The sequence below is a fragment of the Cydia splendana genome, chromosome 19, assembly GCF_910591565.1.
Source record: "Cydia splendana chromosome 19, ilCydSple1.2, whole genome shotgun sequence".
Taxonomy (NCBI): Eukaryota; Metazoa; Arthropoda; class Insecta; order Lepidoptera; family Tortricidae; genus Cydia; species Cydia splendana.
In genome coordinates this window covers 9595740-9615763 of record NC_085978.1, presented here as the reverse complement: position 1 = coordinate 9615763, position 20024 = coordinate 9595740, and the positions used below count along the sequence as shown (strand labels likewise).

The 20024-nt window shown below is 38.5% G+C and overlaps 1 protein-coding gene across 1 annotated transcript; it reads right to left on the bottom strand.

Annotated features, from left to right (window-relative positions):
• Window positions 1-1393: 1393 nt before the first annotated feature.
• Window positions 1394-19791, bottom strand: LOC134800226 (eukaryotic translation initiation factor 4H-like). Its single transcript, XM_063772724.1, has 6 exons — window positions 19651-19791; window positions 19221-19344; window positions 18857-19038; window positions 17944-18134; window positions 3321-3569; window positions 1394-2077 (listed from the first exon to the last, which is right to left on the bottom strand). The coding sequence occupies exons 1-6, from the start codon at window positions 19698-19700 to the stop codon at window positions 1932-1934; spliced, it is 942 nt and encodes a 313-aa protein (XP_063628794.1). The 5' UTR covers window positions 19701-19791; the 3' UTR covers window positions 1394-1931.
• Between the last annotated feature and the right edge of the window lie 233 nt (window positions 19792-20024).

Here is a 20024-nt window from a genome sequence, read left to right as displayed (position 1 = left end):
AATGCGCACCTGAAAAATCGAAATATAGGTATAGCTCCGCCGGCCGAATATTCGGCGGCCGGATACCGAATATTCGGCCGATGGTCAGGCCGAACATCCGGTATCCGGCCAAACAACTGTCTATCCGTTGCATCTCTAATTGCCACACTGAATAGCTTAGAAAACATGCTGGATTTAGAACAGACATACTTACTTGTTTTTAGGGTTCCGTACCCAAAGGGTAAAAACAGGACCCTATTACTAAGACTCCGCTGTCCGTCCGTCCGTCTGTCACCAGGCTGTATCTCGTGATTTGTGATAGCTAGACAGCTGAAATTTTCACAGATGATGTATTTCTGTTGCCGCTATAACAACAAATACTAAAAACAGAATAAAATAAAGATTTAAGTGGGGCTCCCATACAATAAACGTGATTTTTGACCGAAGTTAAGCAACGTCGGGCGGGGTCAGTACTTGGATGGGTGACCGTTTTTATACATAATGGTACGGAACCCTTCGTTTGCGAGTCCGACTCGCACTTGGCCGGTTTTTTTAATCACCAGCAATCAAAAGGTCACAGCTATTTGTCACTCCCATACTTCTTTGTTACAAGAAAATTTGTATAACTTTTGTTGAAGTTGTTGAAAGCATAAAGCTTACCTTTACACAAATTAATAGTTAAAGAGATGTCTAAGAAAAATTAGAGCCCTGAAATTTTACAGCTGGTTTGGTTCTCGAGGCAATAAACAATTCAGTTACCATACCACTACCACAAAACATATGGTGTCGTCTAATTCGGCTGTCAAAGTTGGGTACACCATTTTTTCTTAGGTATTACACCTTATCGCAGTCAAGAAGTTCATAGCATCCTTAAAGTCTCTATTGGGAACCCGCACACGCTGTATTGGGAGATTGGGACAGTTAAAAACATCAAAATTAAATTCGAAATTTTCAAGGTCTTTTTTATGACTTATTGCTTTGGTTTAGCAAGGCCCATCTTGCCTCATTTCAATTGGCTTAATATTTAAGGACCCGGGTGGAGCTTGTAGTAACTCCGAGAATGTAAGTTGATCAAAAATGTATTTTTTTTAATGTGAATTGTAACATTTTTAAACTGTGTCAGTAATATGTTTTTACTTTTGCAACTATACTTACATACAACTCGATTTAAGATAATGTTACGCAGCCAATTCAGCCACGAACAAGTCGATACTGAAGTACTTAGATGGAAAGACATGGAAATATCGGAATTGGATATTGGAAGGAGAAGAGATTCCATGACAAACCCTTGGTTACAAAGAATCACTTTTTATTTATTTTTCTATAATCCGTTACATTTTTGCGATTTTTTTTTATTTATTTGCCACGTAGCTTATCGACATTACATAAATATCTAATAAAGTAGAAATCCCAGTACGTGGAAGTTAATTTTATTAATGAATCCGTAATTACATCAGCTCTTAAACTATTTTCATAATTACTCATTCCGTGATTAAATTTTCGTGACCTAACAGACTAAACAATCGAATGGATAAACAAGTACAACAGTGAATCCACAACGATGCAGATCGCCACATTTGAGAAACGAATATGTATTAATTACATAATATAACTAAATCAATTAGTTAACAAACGAACGAGAAGTTTTTCTTCAAATAAAAAAAAATATTATGCAAGCCATAGTTTATCGTACAAATAAGCCCGGAGAATTTAATAGACATTCGACACTAGCAATTTAAATACTGCGAATGACATCGGACGCGCGCTCTAAAATGAGCGCGGGGTCTAATATAAGCTCATTAATGATAGATAATAAAGCTAACAAAATATATGATAAAAATGATTTACAACCTCGTAACCTAACGAAAGCCTTCCAGTTCATATCTGGGCACTGAGTGGGGGCGCACATACGGTGCGAGTACGAGCAGACATCGAGGGGACACAGACACACGTTATTCGTTGGAGAGCTCCTTGAGCCTTTCCTCCCTGGGGCGCGCGCCGCCGAAGATGGACGACGCCTGCGACGTGGACGCCAGCGAGTTCACGGGCTCCGTCACCGTCCGCGGCTGCAGCTTCAGCTTTGGTCTGCCGGTTGTATCTGCAACCAACAACATTTATTAATTTATGGTGTTAATAACAAAGATTTAGGTGTAACTATTTACGGCCATTTTGAAAAAATCTATTCTCGTTCTACTTGATCGCAGAACATCATCTTCCTAGCGTTGTCCTGGTTTTTTGCCACGACATGGGTCTCCGTTCGGCAATTAATTTCAAGATTTGGCGTAAGCACCAGTCTGGCCTTCCAACCCAGAGGGGAAACTAGGCTATCTCACGATGTTTTCGAACGTTATCGCAGAATGTCAATTCTACATTCTACATATTTCATATATGTATGTACTTTCGCGTGGGCGAAGTATAATGTGCTTTTATTACATCTAATTATACAAATGTAAGTAAATCAAAGGTTTTGCTTTAATTTGTTGGTATGTATTCGGTACCATAAATTTAATGTGGATAAATTGAATCATTGAATTTTCAGGTGTCTCGCAGCCGACTCTATATTCGGGTCGTAGCACGTGTGCAGGCACGTCTGCGAGTAGAACTGAGAGAGTATTTACTTTTTTTACGCTTTCGCGGAAATATGTTTCTGTTAGGTCGCGGCCTGGACGCGAACCGGTGTTCGCGCCGCCTTTTTCCTAGTGGCATGATCAAAATGTATAGGTACCTACAGGGTGATTTCGGGGTCGTGAGCCAGAACCACTTTTTCTGACTCTGTAAATGATCCACATTATTATATGGTAGTATTTGATTAAAATAGAATTAGTTAATTTTTTCTTACTCTTCAAGTAAAATTAATGTTATACAAAGTAATTATGGTCACCCTATGACTTTTGACATACGCTGTATGGAAAGCGACAAGACGTCACACACAGACACACGCAAAAAAGGTTTTTCCTACTTGTCATCTGGAAAATAATCATCATTATTGTTGATAAACAATAATTAACAACATCATTAGGCTCATCTTTGAATTCTGTATGATGTCTGGCTCGCTTGCTCCACGACCCCGAAATCATCCTGTATATGGTAGACTCGAAATGAATCTCGTCTTGAACTCGCTGCGCCGCACGGGCGTCCAGTCCGCGGCCTTAAAAGTCGAGTCGAGGACTCGTGGACAATAAAAGCTTAAGGCTCATTTAGACGGTGCGAGAAGTCGTATGCGAGTTTCATTACATTGCGGGTTTTGATCGGTCGGTCGAATTGGACGTAACCAACAGTCCGCAATGTAACTAAAATCGCATGCGAGATCGCGCGGCATCTGAATCAGCCCTTACACATACCCGGGCGGGAGTTGGGCATGTCATCGAAGTTGCGTCGGGGCGGGGCTCCACCGGCGCCGGCCGCGGCGCCGCCGCCGCCGGGCCGCGCGGCCGGCGCGGGGCGCGCGCCCATGCGGCCCCAGTCCTGCGCCGCGCCGCGCGGCTCCTCGCTGGGCCCCCGCGAGCCGCGCGACTCGGCGCGCACGTCGCCGCCCCACCGCTCGTTGCCGCCGCCGCCGCCGCCCCCGCCGCCCCCGCCGCGCTCGCGATCTGCGAAACGTTACAATTTTCATTCCTCCGTTGACCGACCGAAATTCTAGGAACTCTCCGGTCATCCGCCCGCCGTTCGGGTGGGGTTGCCGTCCGTCAGGATTTCCCCTAAATTGTCAGGATTTTTAGTCCAGGAGTGTCAAGGTTTTTTAGAAACCTCACCTGACCGCTAGAAGCTAGGCTATAGTTTGGAATTGGACAAAAGTAAATGAAAGATTATGCGGGAGCTCCGGCTTGTGGTGGCAACTTTGTGGTATACCAATGGACAGGCAGGATGACGGACATAAGAAAGTACGGTAGGTACGGTATATGGCTTACTTATTTGCAAGTTTGGCTACGGATTCCTAAGAATGAAAGGTTGCATTCACACAGTCATAGAGAAAATAAATAAATAGAGTGCTCACTCCATACTTTAGTTTTAGTACCAAAAAGACTATTGTTTTCGTAGTCGACATCTGGCATGGAGTAGCGGAATTTTCAGTACTGCTACTTGACAATAGATGTTGCACCGACCGATAAGTCTAATGCTCAACAATTTTCAGCTAATATTATAACCGGATTTACCGCAACTCTATTTTCAACTCCTCCTGCTTTTAATATTAGTTGTAAATTGTTGTTTAATACAATTTTCGTGAGACGCGACACTACATATACTCCAGTAAAGATACGCTTACGTTAAACATTAATTAGTAATAGGCAATTTTTTTTTTATTCCTGTTCTTTAGATCATTTTAAGATACTTTATTTTCGAATCCAAAAAACTTTCTGTCCGGAAGTAGGTAAAAAAAAATAGTTAAAAAAAAGAGCCGTTCTTGTTTGTTAAAAATAGTAATAGTATTTTTAGTTCGTAAACGTGACGAAAATAATATTTATAATGAGTCGACAATGGAATCAGTCAAAATATTAACACGGAAAATAACTAATTCAATAAATGGCGGGGCCTCACGGATATACGTCGTAACTTGATATAAAAAAAAAGTAATAATTAGGTCTTTGATTGAATTACCATAAAACTACCTCATTAAGCTATTTATCCGAGAATCCGACATCAATATGATTTGTAACACTTGTATATATATTTACGCCTTAAACATGCTAGAAAAAATGGTTATAGATATAATTTCTTGCAGACTTTGTTCTGATAACGTTCAAAGTGATATTCAATACATAATCACACAAAAATATGGTCAATGTAATAAATATGTGCATTTTATCAAATTCGCTAAATGAAACTACCAAATTTGAACTCTTTGCGCTAATGCTAAGGATTACATTTCCTTGCGGCGCGCGGGGACAGTTTCAATGCGGGCGGTGGCGGGAGTTCGTGCCAAGGACGCGTGGATAGTATGTAGGTAAGTATGTACTTACCTACAAGTTGCTACAAGTGACAGGCCAATTCGAACGTGCGCGGGCGTCTCGCTCGCACCAAATATTTGTGCGGCCAAGTCTGAGCAAAATGAACGCGCGCGTGAATGATAGCTGATTAAAAATAACTGATATCATATCCAATATTATTGGTTGATGTTCAAATTATATTCGTAATTATATACGTCAATTATGACCCACTACAAAAATAAAAATTGCGCATGACTATCTATCGTTCTTATTTAATTTCAGAATGGCATAGTGTGGAGTGGCATTATAAAAGGAATACTTATTATCGTAGTCATTTGACAGTTTTGGTGACGCTTTCACATTCTGTCACAGCGAAGTGTGTAGGCCCACTCTTTAATTTGATATTAACGTCTATCCAACAACTTTGTCAGTAGAAAAAGGCGCGAAATTCAAATTTTCTATGAGACAATAACCCTTCGCGCCTAAGCGTCTGTAGACTTTTTTTTTCAACAAACGTATTATATTGACTATTTCGTGCTCTTTCAATTCATAGTTTACGTTCCATAATAAGTATAACATAGTAAGTTCCATAATAAGTATAACATAGTATAATAAGAGTCGACGTGAAATATATGTTTACACTTTTGCACCTTACTCCTTTGCAATAAGGCGAAAAGTACGGCTTTGAAATGACAGCGTTTTACACAAAAATAAAACGCTAATTAAATAACTTACCATATTCGGAACCTAAGAATAAATAATATTGAGAGTGGCAACACTGTCGTAGGGGGCTATTCATAAATTTAAGTCATTTCAAATTTGGGGGGGGGGGGGGGTCTGGACATCGGATGATGGTAGCATGACGCAGGTGGAAACGGTGTCATTCGAAGCATGATTTTTTGATGATTTTATGGGGGGGGGGGGCGACAAAAATCGTCAAAAATAGATGACGTCATGTATGGACAGCCCCTAGGTCGTATTGTCTTTTTCTAGCATATACCTCCCTCTCTACCCCACACTCCTACCACACAGGCAGGTTGCTTTGTCAGTTATACAAGACAAATTTTCAAGTCATTGTCTCAATATTATACATATTTGCACCATGCAGGATTAAAAATTTAGGTTCCGAATAGAGATGCACCGGATATTCGGTTACTATCCGGTATCCTATCTCGCCCTTATTTTAATATCCGGACGGATACCGGATACTAAAATAAGGGTACTAAATAACTATGCTTGATATCGGAATATAATCGTACTCGATTATTATTTTAAAACAACTTAAACGTTCAATTCACTAGCTCGCGCACTAATTTCGTACCTAGTGATAGACCTATATACCGCGCGAAAGTTCATTACGAAACAGGCCAAAACTTCCACAATGCGCACCTGAAAAACCTGAATATTTCCGCCGGCCGAATATTCGGCGGCTGAATACTGAATATTCGGCCTATGGTCAGGCCGTACCTCCCGTATCCTGTATGCGGCCAAACAACTATCCGTTGCATCTGTAGTTCCGAATATGATAAGTTATTTAATTAGCGTTTTATTTTTGTGTAAATGCTGTCATTAAACAGCTGTACCGATATTCGGAACCTAAGAATAATATTGAAATATGTTTGTTATCGCCTGGTGGTGGGAAGACGCCAAACCAATGTGATTATACATATCCTATGATATACTTATTATGTGTATGTAATATAATTATATTATGAGTGTTTAATTAATAATGTAGTACGTACACCCTTTATTGTAACACCTGTGAGGAGAGAGATATTTAGTAAAGTATACAATTTGATAGGTACATTTTGTAAAATTAACATTTATTGTATTTATTTATTAATTCAAATAACAAATTGCACCTTACAGCTAATGCCAAAGCAGCACAATTTGGAACACATTAACAACATAAAGCATTTTTAACATTATTTATAACAATACAATATACAGCTAAGACACATGTATTCATTATGGTATGCTACTCTTAGGCATCTCTCTTTCTAATATCCTCTTGCACTTTCACATCACTATTCCGGATCGTTTTTATTTGCTAGATAATTTAACGGACAACTATAGTACATTGTAGGAGAGGACGGAAAACCGCTAAAAGATGGACGAGTGAGTTTGAGGGCCGACACGTTGGTGGAGGCCCTCGAATAATACGACTCCATCTTTAGCGTTTCCGGCCGAGGCATTACATAGTGCTTTTCACGACTACTGCGAGGAAATAAGGAAACATTTGGATAACTATAAGTACTAGCCCGCGATTTCTCTGGTAGCAAATTACTAGCCACTGCCTGTGCTGTCTCTTGAATTTCGGTAGGCGTCAGCGTAAGAATATCATTTTCTTCACTAGAAGAACTCATTTTTATAGCGAGCGTAGATACGTGTTTCTTATATTTTATAGTACTATCCAATTCAGTGAGAATTTTCCGATCCCGCCTTTTTTCTTTTTTATCACATTTAAGAGGCGTTTTTATGTTGTTTGCTTCAAACGGACTCTAAACTTAGAAGCGTTTTTGCTAAAAAAACCACAAACAGCTACAAAAGTAAAAAACGTTTCGTTTTTTTTTAAACAAGAAATTGGTCCTATAAATAACCTAAATTTATTTTTGAAGGAAAAAGTTGCGCCAAAAAAGACCTTTTATTGATTTTTATGTTTTAAATTATACTCATTGCTGTAGCGAACTGTCACCAATGACAGATGATGATAATAATGAAACATTGTACACTCGCGTGCAAAAGTATTGCATCACTTTGCATTTTTTCGTCCGCATCCAATATATTTGTAAACTGGTTAATTTCTCTAAATTATTTTAATGTAATCATGTTCCTTGAAGTTTTAGCTTTACGAAAAGTAAAAAAACATGGAAATCGGCCCAGTATTTTTCAAATTATCGGCATTTTCCCGATTTGTGAGCGGTTTCACGTTATCACGCGCACGAGTTGCGTTACCCTTGACCCTTATAAAACGGGGGTAGAGAAGGGGTTGTTATCAGTCACTTATCAGAAGTCGATCGTTACATATCTCCGCGTATTTTCCCGTGAAAAAGACCTGGAAAAATGGAAACCACTGAAGCTGAAGTCCGCCAAATCATCCAGCCCCTGCAAGCGGGGCGTAGCCAACGTTCAGTAGCTGCCGAGCTGAATTTAAGCCAATCTGCAGTTTGCAGAGTTTACCAGAGGTTCCAGGGGACTGGATCCTTTACTTCAAGACCAAGAAGCGGCCGCAGAGAGTGTACATCAGAGAGGGACGACCGCTTCTTTGTCACAACATCTCTCCGAGATCGACACCAGACCAGCATTGCCATCCAGCAGCGTCTGCGTGAGGTACGAGGAGTGGCTGCCAGTGAGTAGACAATAAGAAGAAGACTTAAGAAAGCGAACTTGACACCCAGGAGGCCCGCAGCGGTGCCCAGATTGCTGGCGCGACACCGTACAGCCTAAAGAGAGTTTACTGAAAATCACAAGGACTGGACCATTGAGCAATGAACCCCAGTTCTCTTCTTGAAAGAGTGCAGAATGTGTTTGAATGGATGTGACCGAAAAGGAAGAGTCTACAGAAGGCCAGAAGAACAGTTCGCTCAATGTTTCTTCTCCGAAAGGGTCGCCTATGGCGGTGGATCCGTAATGTTCTGGGGCGGCATTTCCTACGACGGGCGGACAGAACTGGTTTTCGTGCCTGGCGGGGGCCGTGACAGTGGATTGACCGCTGCCAAGTACATCACTGATATCCTGGAGGAACATGTTGTTCCTTATGCCGGTATTTTTGATGAGGGGTTCATCCTAATGCAGGATAATGTCCCGTGTCATACCGCTAGGGCCACCGCAGCCTACCTTCTCGAAGTGGGCATCGACACAATGGACTGGCCAGCGATGAGCCCGGACCTTAACCCCATTGAACACGTGTGGGACTACCTAAAAAGGAGGGTTCGAAAGCGGAATCCTGCCCTGGTCAATGTTGAGGAGTTGAAGGGAGCCTTGCTGGAGGAGTGGGACGCTATTCCTCATGATCACATTAGAAAATTAATTACGTCTATGAAAAAACACTTGGTTTGTGAAAGGAGGCCTGTAGGTGGCAATACCAAGTATTAATTTAATAATAATAAACGATATTGTATTAAAAAAATGACTTTTATTCTCAAGTTTCCGGATTTATTTTTGGAGCATTATGCGACTACTTTCAGTTTTATGATTTTTTATAGTCTTCAGATTCGAAATTTCATTGAATTTACCATTTTTCTAATGCGTTACATTATAAGCTTTCAGTTGATACCAAAATTTTCAGAATCGGGTATAGAATTACAAAGATATTGGGTGCGGACGAAAAAATGCAAAGTGATGCAATACTTTTGCACGCGAGTGTAGTAGTGGTGGTTCAAGTGCTACAGCTATTGCCTACTTTCCAGCTTGGTTTTAGACCATCTATTGCCACATTTCCGAACAGTGGCGTGAAAAATTTAATTATTTATTTCACACCAGCTCGGAAAGGCTTACTTTGCACTTCAAAGACTGAGAGCAAAGTTTCATTTTATTCACAAGTGAGGCAAAGGAATCAAATGCAAATTTTGAGTTGTTTTCTTACGTTTGCTGGTAGAATTGACTTTTAAATCATAAATATTTAATAAAATTCATTTGTATTTGATTTTGTATGATATTTTTACATTTAATATTTGCTTCGGGTTGGTGTGGTGAAACATTTTGTGTTTCACTTGGGGCAAATTTTGTTTAACCCTCGTGCTTTGAAACCCTCGCAACGCTCAAGATTCCATGTTTCGAATGTTTTACTTGCTCAAGTATCAATATTAGCACGAGCGGTTAAACAACAACTTTGCCCCCTTGTAAAATAAATAACTATTTCAATATAGTCAGCTAAACTGAGGTACAAATTCAAAAACTCACCAGCAGTTTAGCTTCACGACCTTCCAGATGGAAAAACAGCATGCCAATGACTTGAAAATTTGCCTTGTATAACTGACAAAGCAACCTGCCTGTGTGGTGGGAGTGTAGGAGCGAGGGACGTATATGCTAGAAAAGGGCAATACGACCTACGATAGTGTTGCCACTCTCAATTAGAAATGCAATGGATAGTTGTTTGGTCGGATACCGGATATTCGGCCCGACCGTCGGCCAAATATTCGGTATCCGACCGCCGAATCTTCGGGGATAGGAGCCCATATACTTTACTACTTGCTTGCAAGTATCGTAATTAAACAGTGCTAAGTAGTTAAATACGCGCAATGTATTTTTATGTCATAAATAATGTATTTATTTAATGTTAATTTAGTATTAATTATAGTATGTATATTGTTTTATCCACAAATATGAATAATTGTAGTTAATTTACCAATAAAACATAATTTATACGGCCACAAATAAAATATTAAATGCTTCCAAAGTCTGTTTGGTTATTTCTACATGGAAACGAAGTCATTTCAAATTATAAAAACATTAACTGAACACCTTATTGCCGCCTGCAGTCACCGCTCGCCGCTCAGCTATCCGCTGTCGTTAATACCACGGCCTTACGTTTTATGACACTGAGTCGCGTCAGGGGAGCGACACGGTTCGGTGCGCTTGCGTTCAGTCGAGTTTTGGAATATTACTGCAAATTTTTGTTGTTTGTTAATTTGTTGGTTATTGTTGTTTGTTAATTTGTTGGTTGTGGTGTCGACTTTTATTGCCCTAGTCGCCAAATGATGTTACTAGTGAAATTTTAACCGACACCACACGGTAAAAATAAGTTTAACAATAATTACTTAATTAAAAATCGAATAAAAACGGTATTTCTAATGCATAACTTATATTTTTTGCTATTCAATTAAAGAGTACTAACAAAATCCTAACTCAATTAATTAGTGCAAATATTTTAAGGTTTGCGATTCCTGCTCGGCCTTGCGTCGCAAGGTGCCCGGTACCACTGTATTGCAGCATTAACTAGAAATGCTTACTTTGGGGAACATTAGCAACTGTCGATTTTGATAATTACATTTTAGTGGTGAGGGGTGGTACTTAAATGACCGCTATTGAAACCTAAAGTTTAAACTTATAGGCGCGAAGATTTGATTTCCCTAAGAAAATTTTAATTTCGCGTCTTTTTCTGCTATCAAATTGGGTGTGTGTCAGTATAATAGCCCTATATAATTGGCCTATTATTGTATTAAATTTAACGCGCACGCAAAGACGGAAAGCCTGCAATTACGTAAAATTTACTTTCTTATTTACAGCACTCTTGCCCAGATTAAAGCTGATAATTAGTTCGAATCTAGTCTCCCATATTTTTTTACGTTCACTGGTACATATGTTTTGACCGAGTAAATAGTAAATATACTAAATACTTTTTTAAATATTCGCGCTCGGGGCGATGGAAGTTTCATCGTTCCGTAGCCCCGCTCCATGCAACGACCAATCGCGTTAGCTCGCTGGCTCGTGCGCGGCAACTTTAAAGCAACGATAACGTTTTTGATGGTTTTTTGTGTTACGAATCATATTTCAAGCCGATTTTTACAGTATTCGATGAAGGAGAACTCATAATAAAAATCCCATATGATATTGATCTATTACCATTTTTAACCAGGCAATTAATGCACAACCCCATAAAACCTCCCATACGGTATTATTTAGTGTACGATTAAATTGCAACGCTTGTACTTATTGTAATTTGGAAATAATGAGAGAAAAAATAGCCTATTACCATTTTTGAGGACGGAAATATACTGAATTTAATAATAACCGTAGGTTACTTACTTTAAATGTAGGATACAGAATTATTTTTTGTGTGATTCATGCTTAATGTCATAAAGCAAATATTTCTCTATGAGTATACATTTAAAAAATGTTATTAATATTTTTTACAAACTTTCTGTGATTTTTTATATTTTTAAATTTTTTTTTAAATACCTAAATGTAATATATTTATTTGGATTATGTGTCGACGTAATCACTAGATTTATTATCTGTCCCATACACCGAAAATTTCAGCTATTACTAATTATTTCCATTCCGCCATACTAGCCGAGCGTACCTTTCTTGGCCTAATAATTCTGGTATCAAGTAGCGGTACTGATCATTTCGCTACTCGATGCTAGACCGACATCTACTACGAAAATAATAGTCGTTTGGTACCAAAACTGGTGTATGGAGTGAGCACTCTATTCTTACTATATTTCTCTGACACAGTGCAGAAAAACATAAGAACCCACACAAATGCTTGAGGAAATATTAAAAATCAATAGTCTGAGAGTGAATGTCTAATGACGTAATCCACATTAAGCCGGCAGATACCGACAGACATCTTAGAGCTTAGAGTATAGCTAAGCACCACACGTGATGCCAAAATATATATCGTCTCTCTGTCTAGCACTTACATTGTGAGAGAGACTAAATATACCGAGCGATATATCGCAAGATTAGCAAGGCATCTTAAGGCATCTGCAGATGTCTTGCGATAAGATATCGTAAGATACCAAAATATACAGGGTGGCCAAAAATTAAGTGCATTCCCGTTGCCAGGGAGGTTTTGGGATTATACTGAGCAACTTTTACAATAGGTACAACCCCGAAATCGCGAACAAAAAATATGGGAAGGTAAATTTTTTTTCGCGATTTCGCGGTTGGCGTGTGTGGACTTTGTCAAATAGTACGTAAAAGATATCGTAAGATGCCGTATCTGCCGATATGTTATCGCTCCGTCTGTGATGGGCTTTATTATTTGAGGAATTAAAACATAAAATTTGAGGATGGTGGATAATAATAATAGGAACTGTATAATTCGTGACCTTCTACTGTCAAGCATCGTACGTGGTAGGTAAGGTAGGTACTTATCTTTATCTTTTCTGTGCCTAGACGCTACTTATGACAGGTTAGGTTTCACCAAACCGTCTGTCACCGTTAAAGCGTTCGCTAAATTTTATTGTATGGGAAATTTCATAGTTGACTGCTGAGTGACGTTGATCTGTCCGCTAAATGTGGTTGGTATAACTGGCCCTAAGACTATTGTGGTTAAAATCCAGTGATCAGGGATCCGCGAACTTATTATAGTTTGTTTTTTTAGCATTAGAAACAAGGTAAGCGATCTTGACATGTCTTTTAATTGAAAAACGCTTTTTAAAAATCAGTAACTATCATCATATATATAAAATTGAAAAACCAGAACGGGATAAAAAACGAGAGAAGAAGCGAGATGGCGCCTTACAAATTTCTAAAAAAGTTCTTGACACGTTTCTCAAATACGACAAACGTATGATAAGAAAAAACTGTTCCAATCTATTATCTAAATATGAGAATAGAACTAAAGCATAAAAACTATCGCTTTCGATGCGTATTTAATTTACAATAAGCAAAAGCAATTTTCATAACAATCTTTATTTGACGACGATCGGCCATCTCTCGGCAACACTCGGTTGTTTTCGTTTCGGCGGTGTTACAGACTAGACCAAATTATCGTAAGTTAAAGTAACCTAAATTATGTTTGTCATGTTGGTATACAGTTATTTCGTCGTTTTTTTACACGAAGTAAAATATAAAGTGCTGTCAACCTCAACCTTAGTCTTATAGCCCATACGAGTGACTTATGCCATATATGACATCAATCACATTAATATGATCATATTATTTATAATTTTATTTGTATTTTGTTGTTTTAATTTTCTTTTTGAGTTATATTATTCAGATTGACTTTCACGGCTTCGGCAAACATTGCCATGTCCGGGGAACGGGCTGTAAGTGCATATTAAGTTATAATGAATATGATGTAGGTAGATAAAGTGCATGACTGCATGTTCAGATATTTTTGAGCGACCTGATGAAAATAAGCCAATGTACAGTCAGCAGTCAGCCAAATATCGTAATATAACTTTGTTGCCATAGAAATAAGGATGTGTTACGACATAGTGGCGAAATATTGAGAGACCAAAGCGGCTAAGTTTCAGTGGCTTAGAGATAATGGGAGAGGACCGTGCCGTGGAGAGAGCGTACCTACTTGGGACAAAAAAATGGGAGACGCCTGAGTGGACGTCCTAGGTGCCGCTGAAACGACGTATTTGCTCAAGACCTGCTCAACCTCGGCCATGGCGACTGGGGAGAGCTATTGCAAGACCGAGAAACATGGCGTGATCTGGTGTCGGAGGCCAGGACTCACTTTGGTTCGTTGCGTCACCGTAGCCGTAGTAAGTAATGTTAATATCCAGAAAAGGAAATGGGGACTACCTACGTTTGTATGAAAAGGCGATTTATGGACGGTGGTCGTCCATATTCGTCTTAAGTCGGAACATAATCTAAGTAATGAACGTTTTTGCAACTAGGCTAATGAAAATAAATAATATTTTTTTGTTGAACCAAGTTTTAAATCAATACCTACGTAGATGAAAAAATACCATCTTGCCTTTTCGCAATGAGAAATTTGCGAATTAAGTTATCCAAATAAAGGCTACAAATAAGAAATCCCTATCACAGTTATAAACCCTGGCAGGGTTGAATACATAATAATGACGGTATTTAACTAAACTTAAGACAAACTCTTTATTTCATTTACGCGAGCGGAGCTGCGGGCCCGTCTAGTTACTTTATGAAAACAGAAGAATATAAATGATCGTATTAGATTCATAATTGTTACATATTTGCCATGACTTATTTTTAAAACATGTTTTTCAATTAGGGGTCATCCATTAATTACATCACACGTTTAGGGGGAGGGAGGGGGTCAAGAAAATGTGACATGTTGTGACTAGGGGGAGGAGGGAGTCACAAACTTTGTGACGTCACTTTAACTTCATCAGTAATCGAAAATTTATTTGAATTATTTTATTCGCTATACAGTTAAATAAAAAGTTTTTGAAACGATAATCGTTTTTATTCGTTTAATTTCATTTCTTAATCAGTTTTGGGTTATAAAATTACTAATATTTCTTTTATCAAAAATATTTCGATAAAATATTAAATAAATATTTGCCGATTTCTTTGAAGAAATGTGACGTCACACCAGGGGGGAGGGGTTACACGAATTTTTTAGGTTTTTTTGCCCCTCCCCCCCTCCTTGTCACACTTGGTCACATTTGGCAAACCCCTCCCCCCTGGTGTGACGTCACATTTCTTCAACGAAATCGGCAAATATTTATTTAATATTAAAAAAAATATTTTCGACAAAAGAAATATTAGTAATTTTATAACCCAAAACTGATTAAGAAATACTTATAATTAAACGAATAAAAACGATTATCGTTTCAAAAACTTGTTATTTAAATGTATATTAGCGTATAAAATAATTTAAATAAATTTTCGGTTACTGATGAAGTTAAAGTGACGTCACAATTCACAAAGTTTGTGACTCCTCCTCCCCCCTGTCACAACATGTCACATTTTCTTGACCCCCTACCTCCCCCTAAACGTGTGATGTAATTAATGGATGACCCCTTAAAAGAGACATCAAGATTGTTTACCTTATTTCTAATGCTAAATAAACGAACTATAGGTACGCGAAAACCGGTAATTTCACTAAGCCGGCTCAAGATTCTAAAGCTGCACGCGCTGCGTAGTGCGTACCTATATTTGTTTAATATGTAATTTGTTAGCAAAATAACCACCCCTATAAAGAATACGTGTTTATTCGTATTGGTTTCATCTCTAAATTTAATTATTAAACATACACACCTTAAATTTGGTACTATGTATTATGATAGAATATATGAAATTAGTAGTTACAAACTAATACTATATATACAATTCAACACACACACAATAATGCATGAAAGAAAAAGGTCAGCATACTCACTAGGCTTGTGTCGGTCATGAACGAAGAACTGTTAAGAATGAAATCCCATCAAGGACCGAAAGGAACTAAATCTTTTTGCACGCTCTTAATAGGTCTTTAGGTCCTTTAGTTCAGTGGGATTGGTGAGCGCTTGACATGAGTGAAAACGAAAATAGACTGAACGAAATGGTTCACAATGACGCTGGCACGAGTGCGAACGAGATAAAAGAGTGAGAAACAGTCCTAAACCTGAAAAGTATGAAGAAAAATCATTGTTATTGTTTTTATTGTGTCAAGCTTCTTCATGTTTAACCGTCATATAGTATCGTACAACTTAAATCGTAATTCAGTTGTCAAAAATTAAAATAAACCGGGCAAGTGCGAGTCGGACTCGCGCACGAAGGGTTCCGTAACATAATGCAAAAAAAAAAAAACAAAAAAAAAGCAAAAAAAAAACGGTCACCCATCCAAATACTGACCACTCCCGACGTTGCTCAACTTTGGTCAAAAATCACGTTTGTTGTATGGGAGCCCCATTTAAATCTTTATTTTATTCTGTTTTTAGTGTTTGTTGTTATAGCGGCAACAGAAATACATCATCTGTGAAAATTTCAACTGTCTAGCTATCACGGTTCGTGAGATACAGCCTGGTGACAGACGGACGGACGGACGGACGGACGGACGGACAGCGAAGTCTTAGTAATAGGGTCCCGTTTTACCCTTTGGGTACGGAACCCTAAAAAACTACTGCAAAATCGATTCATATTCATTCCAGCTCTTAACGACCGAACTATGACCGAACTGAACTAAAGGAACTAAAAGACCGAACTAGTTCGTTTGACCGATTGACCGAGAGCGGAGCGCTCTCTGTAGTGACCGAGCAGGCACAAGCCTAATACTCACATACATATACTTGGTCAAGCAGATCTTGTCAGTAGAAAAAGGCGGCAAATTTGAAAAATGTAGGCGCGAAGGGATATCGTCCCATAGAAAATTAGAATTTCGCGCCTTTTTTTACTGACAAGATTTGCTTGACCAGCTATAGTTACATTGTCAGTGAATGAAATACAATACTAAATGCTCAATTAAAAAATGGCAACCCTTGTTTGGTTGTCTATGATAATAAAAGGAACAGGATATCCCTACACTAAACTTGACTAGATGACCTAGACTTGTCCTTCTGTTATATCCCATATATATACTAATGACACTTAAATTGCTCAATTCTGTTGGAACAACCTTTTCATTTTATTTTTTTATTTAAGAGGCAAACAAGCACATAATCGCCCGATGGGAAGCAATTACCGCCGCTTATGGACACCGTTGCCGGCCTATCAGATGGCAGTATGTTTTTTCTTGAAAGGTCGATCTGTCATCACTACACCTTATAAAACAAATTCCCCCGCCGCGTCTGTTTGTATGTTCGCGATAAACTCAAAAACTCCTGAACGGATTTTCATGCGGTTTTCACCTATCAATAGAGTGATTCTTGAGGAAGGTTTACGTGTATAATTTGTTAACCCGTACGAAGCCGGGGCGGATCGCTAGTTGTAGTACAAAATTGAAACAAAAGCAGGATCATTGAATAGAAAATAGGCCAATGTCTGTCATTTTAAAATATGGGATATAAAAAAAATCACAGCTTACAGCTTTGCAAAAAAGAGTAGAAATTAAAAAGCGGCAACACTGTAGTGTCGTACCTTTCAAACTAATATATATAAGAAAACGGGACGACACTACAGTGTTGCCACTTTTTAATATCTACTCTTTTTTGCCAAGCTGTAGATTAGTATTTCCCAATCATTCATACAGATGTGTATGTGTGTGCCATGTGATTCACCAACAATACAAGTGATATAGAAATGTACACTCAATGGATAAAAGCAAGCAAATGATGTGAATGTGACATGATCTTTTGATAATTAATGTACAGTGAAACTGGACATACAATGAAATTCAAACAAATGTATGCTTTAGGTTAGGAGCTAGAGCATAAATTTGTATCACAATTTTGATAAAACTATGTAGTTATCAAAACTGAGCACTGATTCGTCTTATTTTACTTTAACCCCTCTAGTTTTAGGCACAGACATCATACAATGTCAAACATGGGTTTGACTTTTGATACTAGAGAGATTGTATGAATATGTCTGTGGGACTTAAGAGGTAATTTATCTGTATTAAGTAATGTCAGGGTCTCTCTCCCTAACTTCTTACAGGTAGTTTGTATTCCTGTTATTTTAAAATAATTTTCATGGTATGTCCATAGCGATGGTTAGTAGCGGATGTTACCATGAGGGAACCCTCCACCCTGGTGCCGGGGCGGGCGGCGCTCGGCGTCGAAGTGGTCGTACATACCGCGGCCACCGCCGCCGCCGCCGCCGCCGTCCCGCCGGAACCCGTCGCGGCCGCCGCCGCCGCCGCCGCCGCCGCCGTCACGCCCGCGCCCGCCGTCCCGCCGCCCGCGGTCGAAACCGCCCCCTCTGCAAATAAATTTGTGTTAAATCAAAATATCTTTATTTATCATAGAGGCATACAAATTAAAACACATTGCAGTGACCCCACACTAGTCGTAAAATAAATAGATACTTTACATGGTGGCAAACGAGCGTAGCGCTCGTGGGTCATGATAAGCTACAATTAAGTGCTTGCAACAGTAGAGTTGTCACATTCCGATATTAGATTTCATACAAATGAATGTTTCTGACAGTCTAGGTCTGGGACCCTATATTTACAGAGATATTTTTCTAATTTCAGCTTTTGGGTGGCAGATCTTAAAACGGCATGACATGTCGTCGGCTGAGAATATGTTTGTGCCATTTAGAGAAAATTGTTTTTTAATGATTCCTAAAACACAAATTATGTAACAAATCAGTTCTAAAATAGGGCCACTAGGGGAGAGAGGAGAGTTATGCTATTTGTTCAGAAAGGTCAGGGTCTGTCTTTTAAGAAAGTAGGCAACTTAAGACTAGTGTCTTAAGTTGCTGTTGTAGTAGTAGGATTAGTATCCTGCCTACCTCATTATCATTAAAATATATGTTAAATACCACAATTATAAGTATTTAATGAGGTATTATTAGGTAATTAGTTAGCACTGAAAAGATTATATTTTATTGTCATATCAATAATTTTACTCACAGCTTGGTTCCAAAATAAACTACAACTATAGTTATTTATCTAACTTTAGACATCAGTGCTGACTTACCGGTCATTCCGTTTTTCTTCTGCCACATCAATTTTTATGTAATTTCCGTCCACATTGAGAAGACCGTTCATTTCAATGGCTTTGATCAAATCATCAAGATATTCAAATTCTACATAGCAGAACCCTTTGAATCTGTCTGTTTCTTTGTCCATCACCAATCGCACATTTTTAATGGATAGATTCTGAAACATTGAAGTAAATTTTGTCCATTAGTTAGGTACCTATTTATTAATAAATTTAATAAACATAACAATAACATCTTTATTATTAAAATTACATTTCTCGTCCCGGTAAACAATATTGAAGTTGAAGTAAGAAAATTAGTAATTCATTTCATGGTACATAATCAGGTAATGGTACTTACGGGAAAAATTCTGTTAATATCTCCTTGAATGATATCACCGGGTAAGTTTCCGACGTATGCCTTGTATGGTGGCTCGGTCGGAAGCGGGCGCCCGCCCGCTGTTCTTCGGCCTCCGCCGAAGTCCCTAAAGTCGCCAACATAACCAAGGAATATTATAACCTATAAAATTGTATCACACGCACTCCTTTTAACACAATAACATCAGACATGATCTTCACTGTTATTAACGAGACAATAATACCGTTTAAATTCACATATTCACTCTAAAAACCGTAATTTCAGAATATGTTATCGCATTGCCAAAACACGGGAATTTGCTGATAGGAACGGTGAAGCGCCGCAATAATAGGGAAATCCATTTGCAGAAAGGTAAGATAGATATAAAATAGTGTTCTAAAAGGCCTATTGAATAATATTTTTGACTTTATACCTAGGATTTCCATCGTCGAAACCACTGCGACCTGCCATGTTTAGAAACATGGAACACTGAGCGCGCGCGCATCAATTTCTAGAGGAGCAGCCATTACTTTTTTTCAAGTAACAACATTTTAATTGAATTTACAGCAAAATGTAATAAAAAACATGTCTAAATTGAGAAACAACTATATTTGGAATCACCTAGAAAAAAATAGTTTTTGAAAGGATTAAAAAAAAATTGTACTATACTTAACGATGGATATTGGTTTGTTGATTTGAGCGATCCGAGGGTGTAAAAACAGTCTAAACTCATAGACAATGTTTCTTGACGGTCCAAAACTCATTCATATTCCGTAGCACGTGAATTCGAACGGTACACATTTGACA

What these genes read in the sequence shown, in the direction of transcription:
- LOC134800226 (XM_063772724.1), bottom strand. Translation starts at nt 19,700, where the DNA reads ATGTTTCTAAACATGGCAGGTCGCAGTGGTTTCGACGATGGAAATCCT. An exon ending in GGGTGGAGGGTTCCCTCATG is followed by an intron (nt 3,570 to 17,943) that starts GTAACATCCGCT and finishes AACGTTTCGCAG; the next exon opens with ATCGCGAGCGCGGCGGGGGC. An exon ending in CATGCCCAACTCCCGCCCGG is followed by an intron (nt 2,078 to 3,320) that starts GTATGTGTAAGG and finishes TGTTGGTTGCAG; the next exon opens with ATACAACCGGCAGACCAAAG.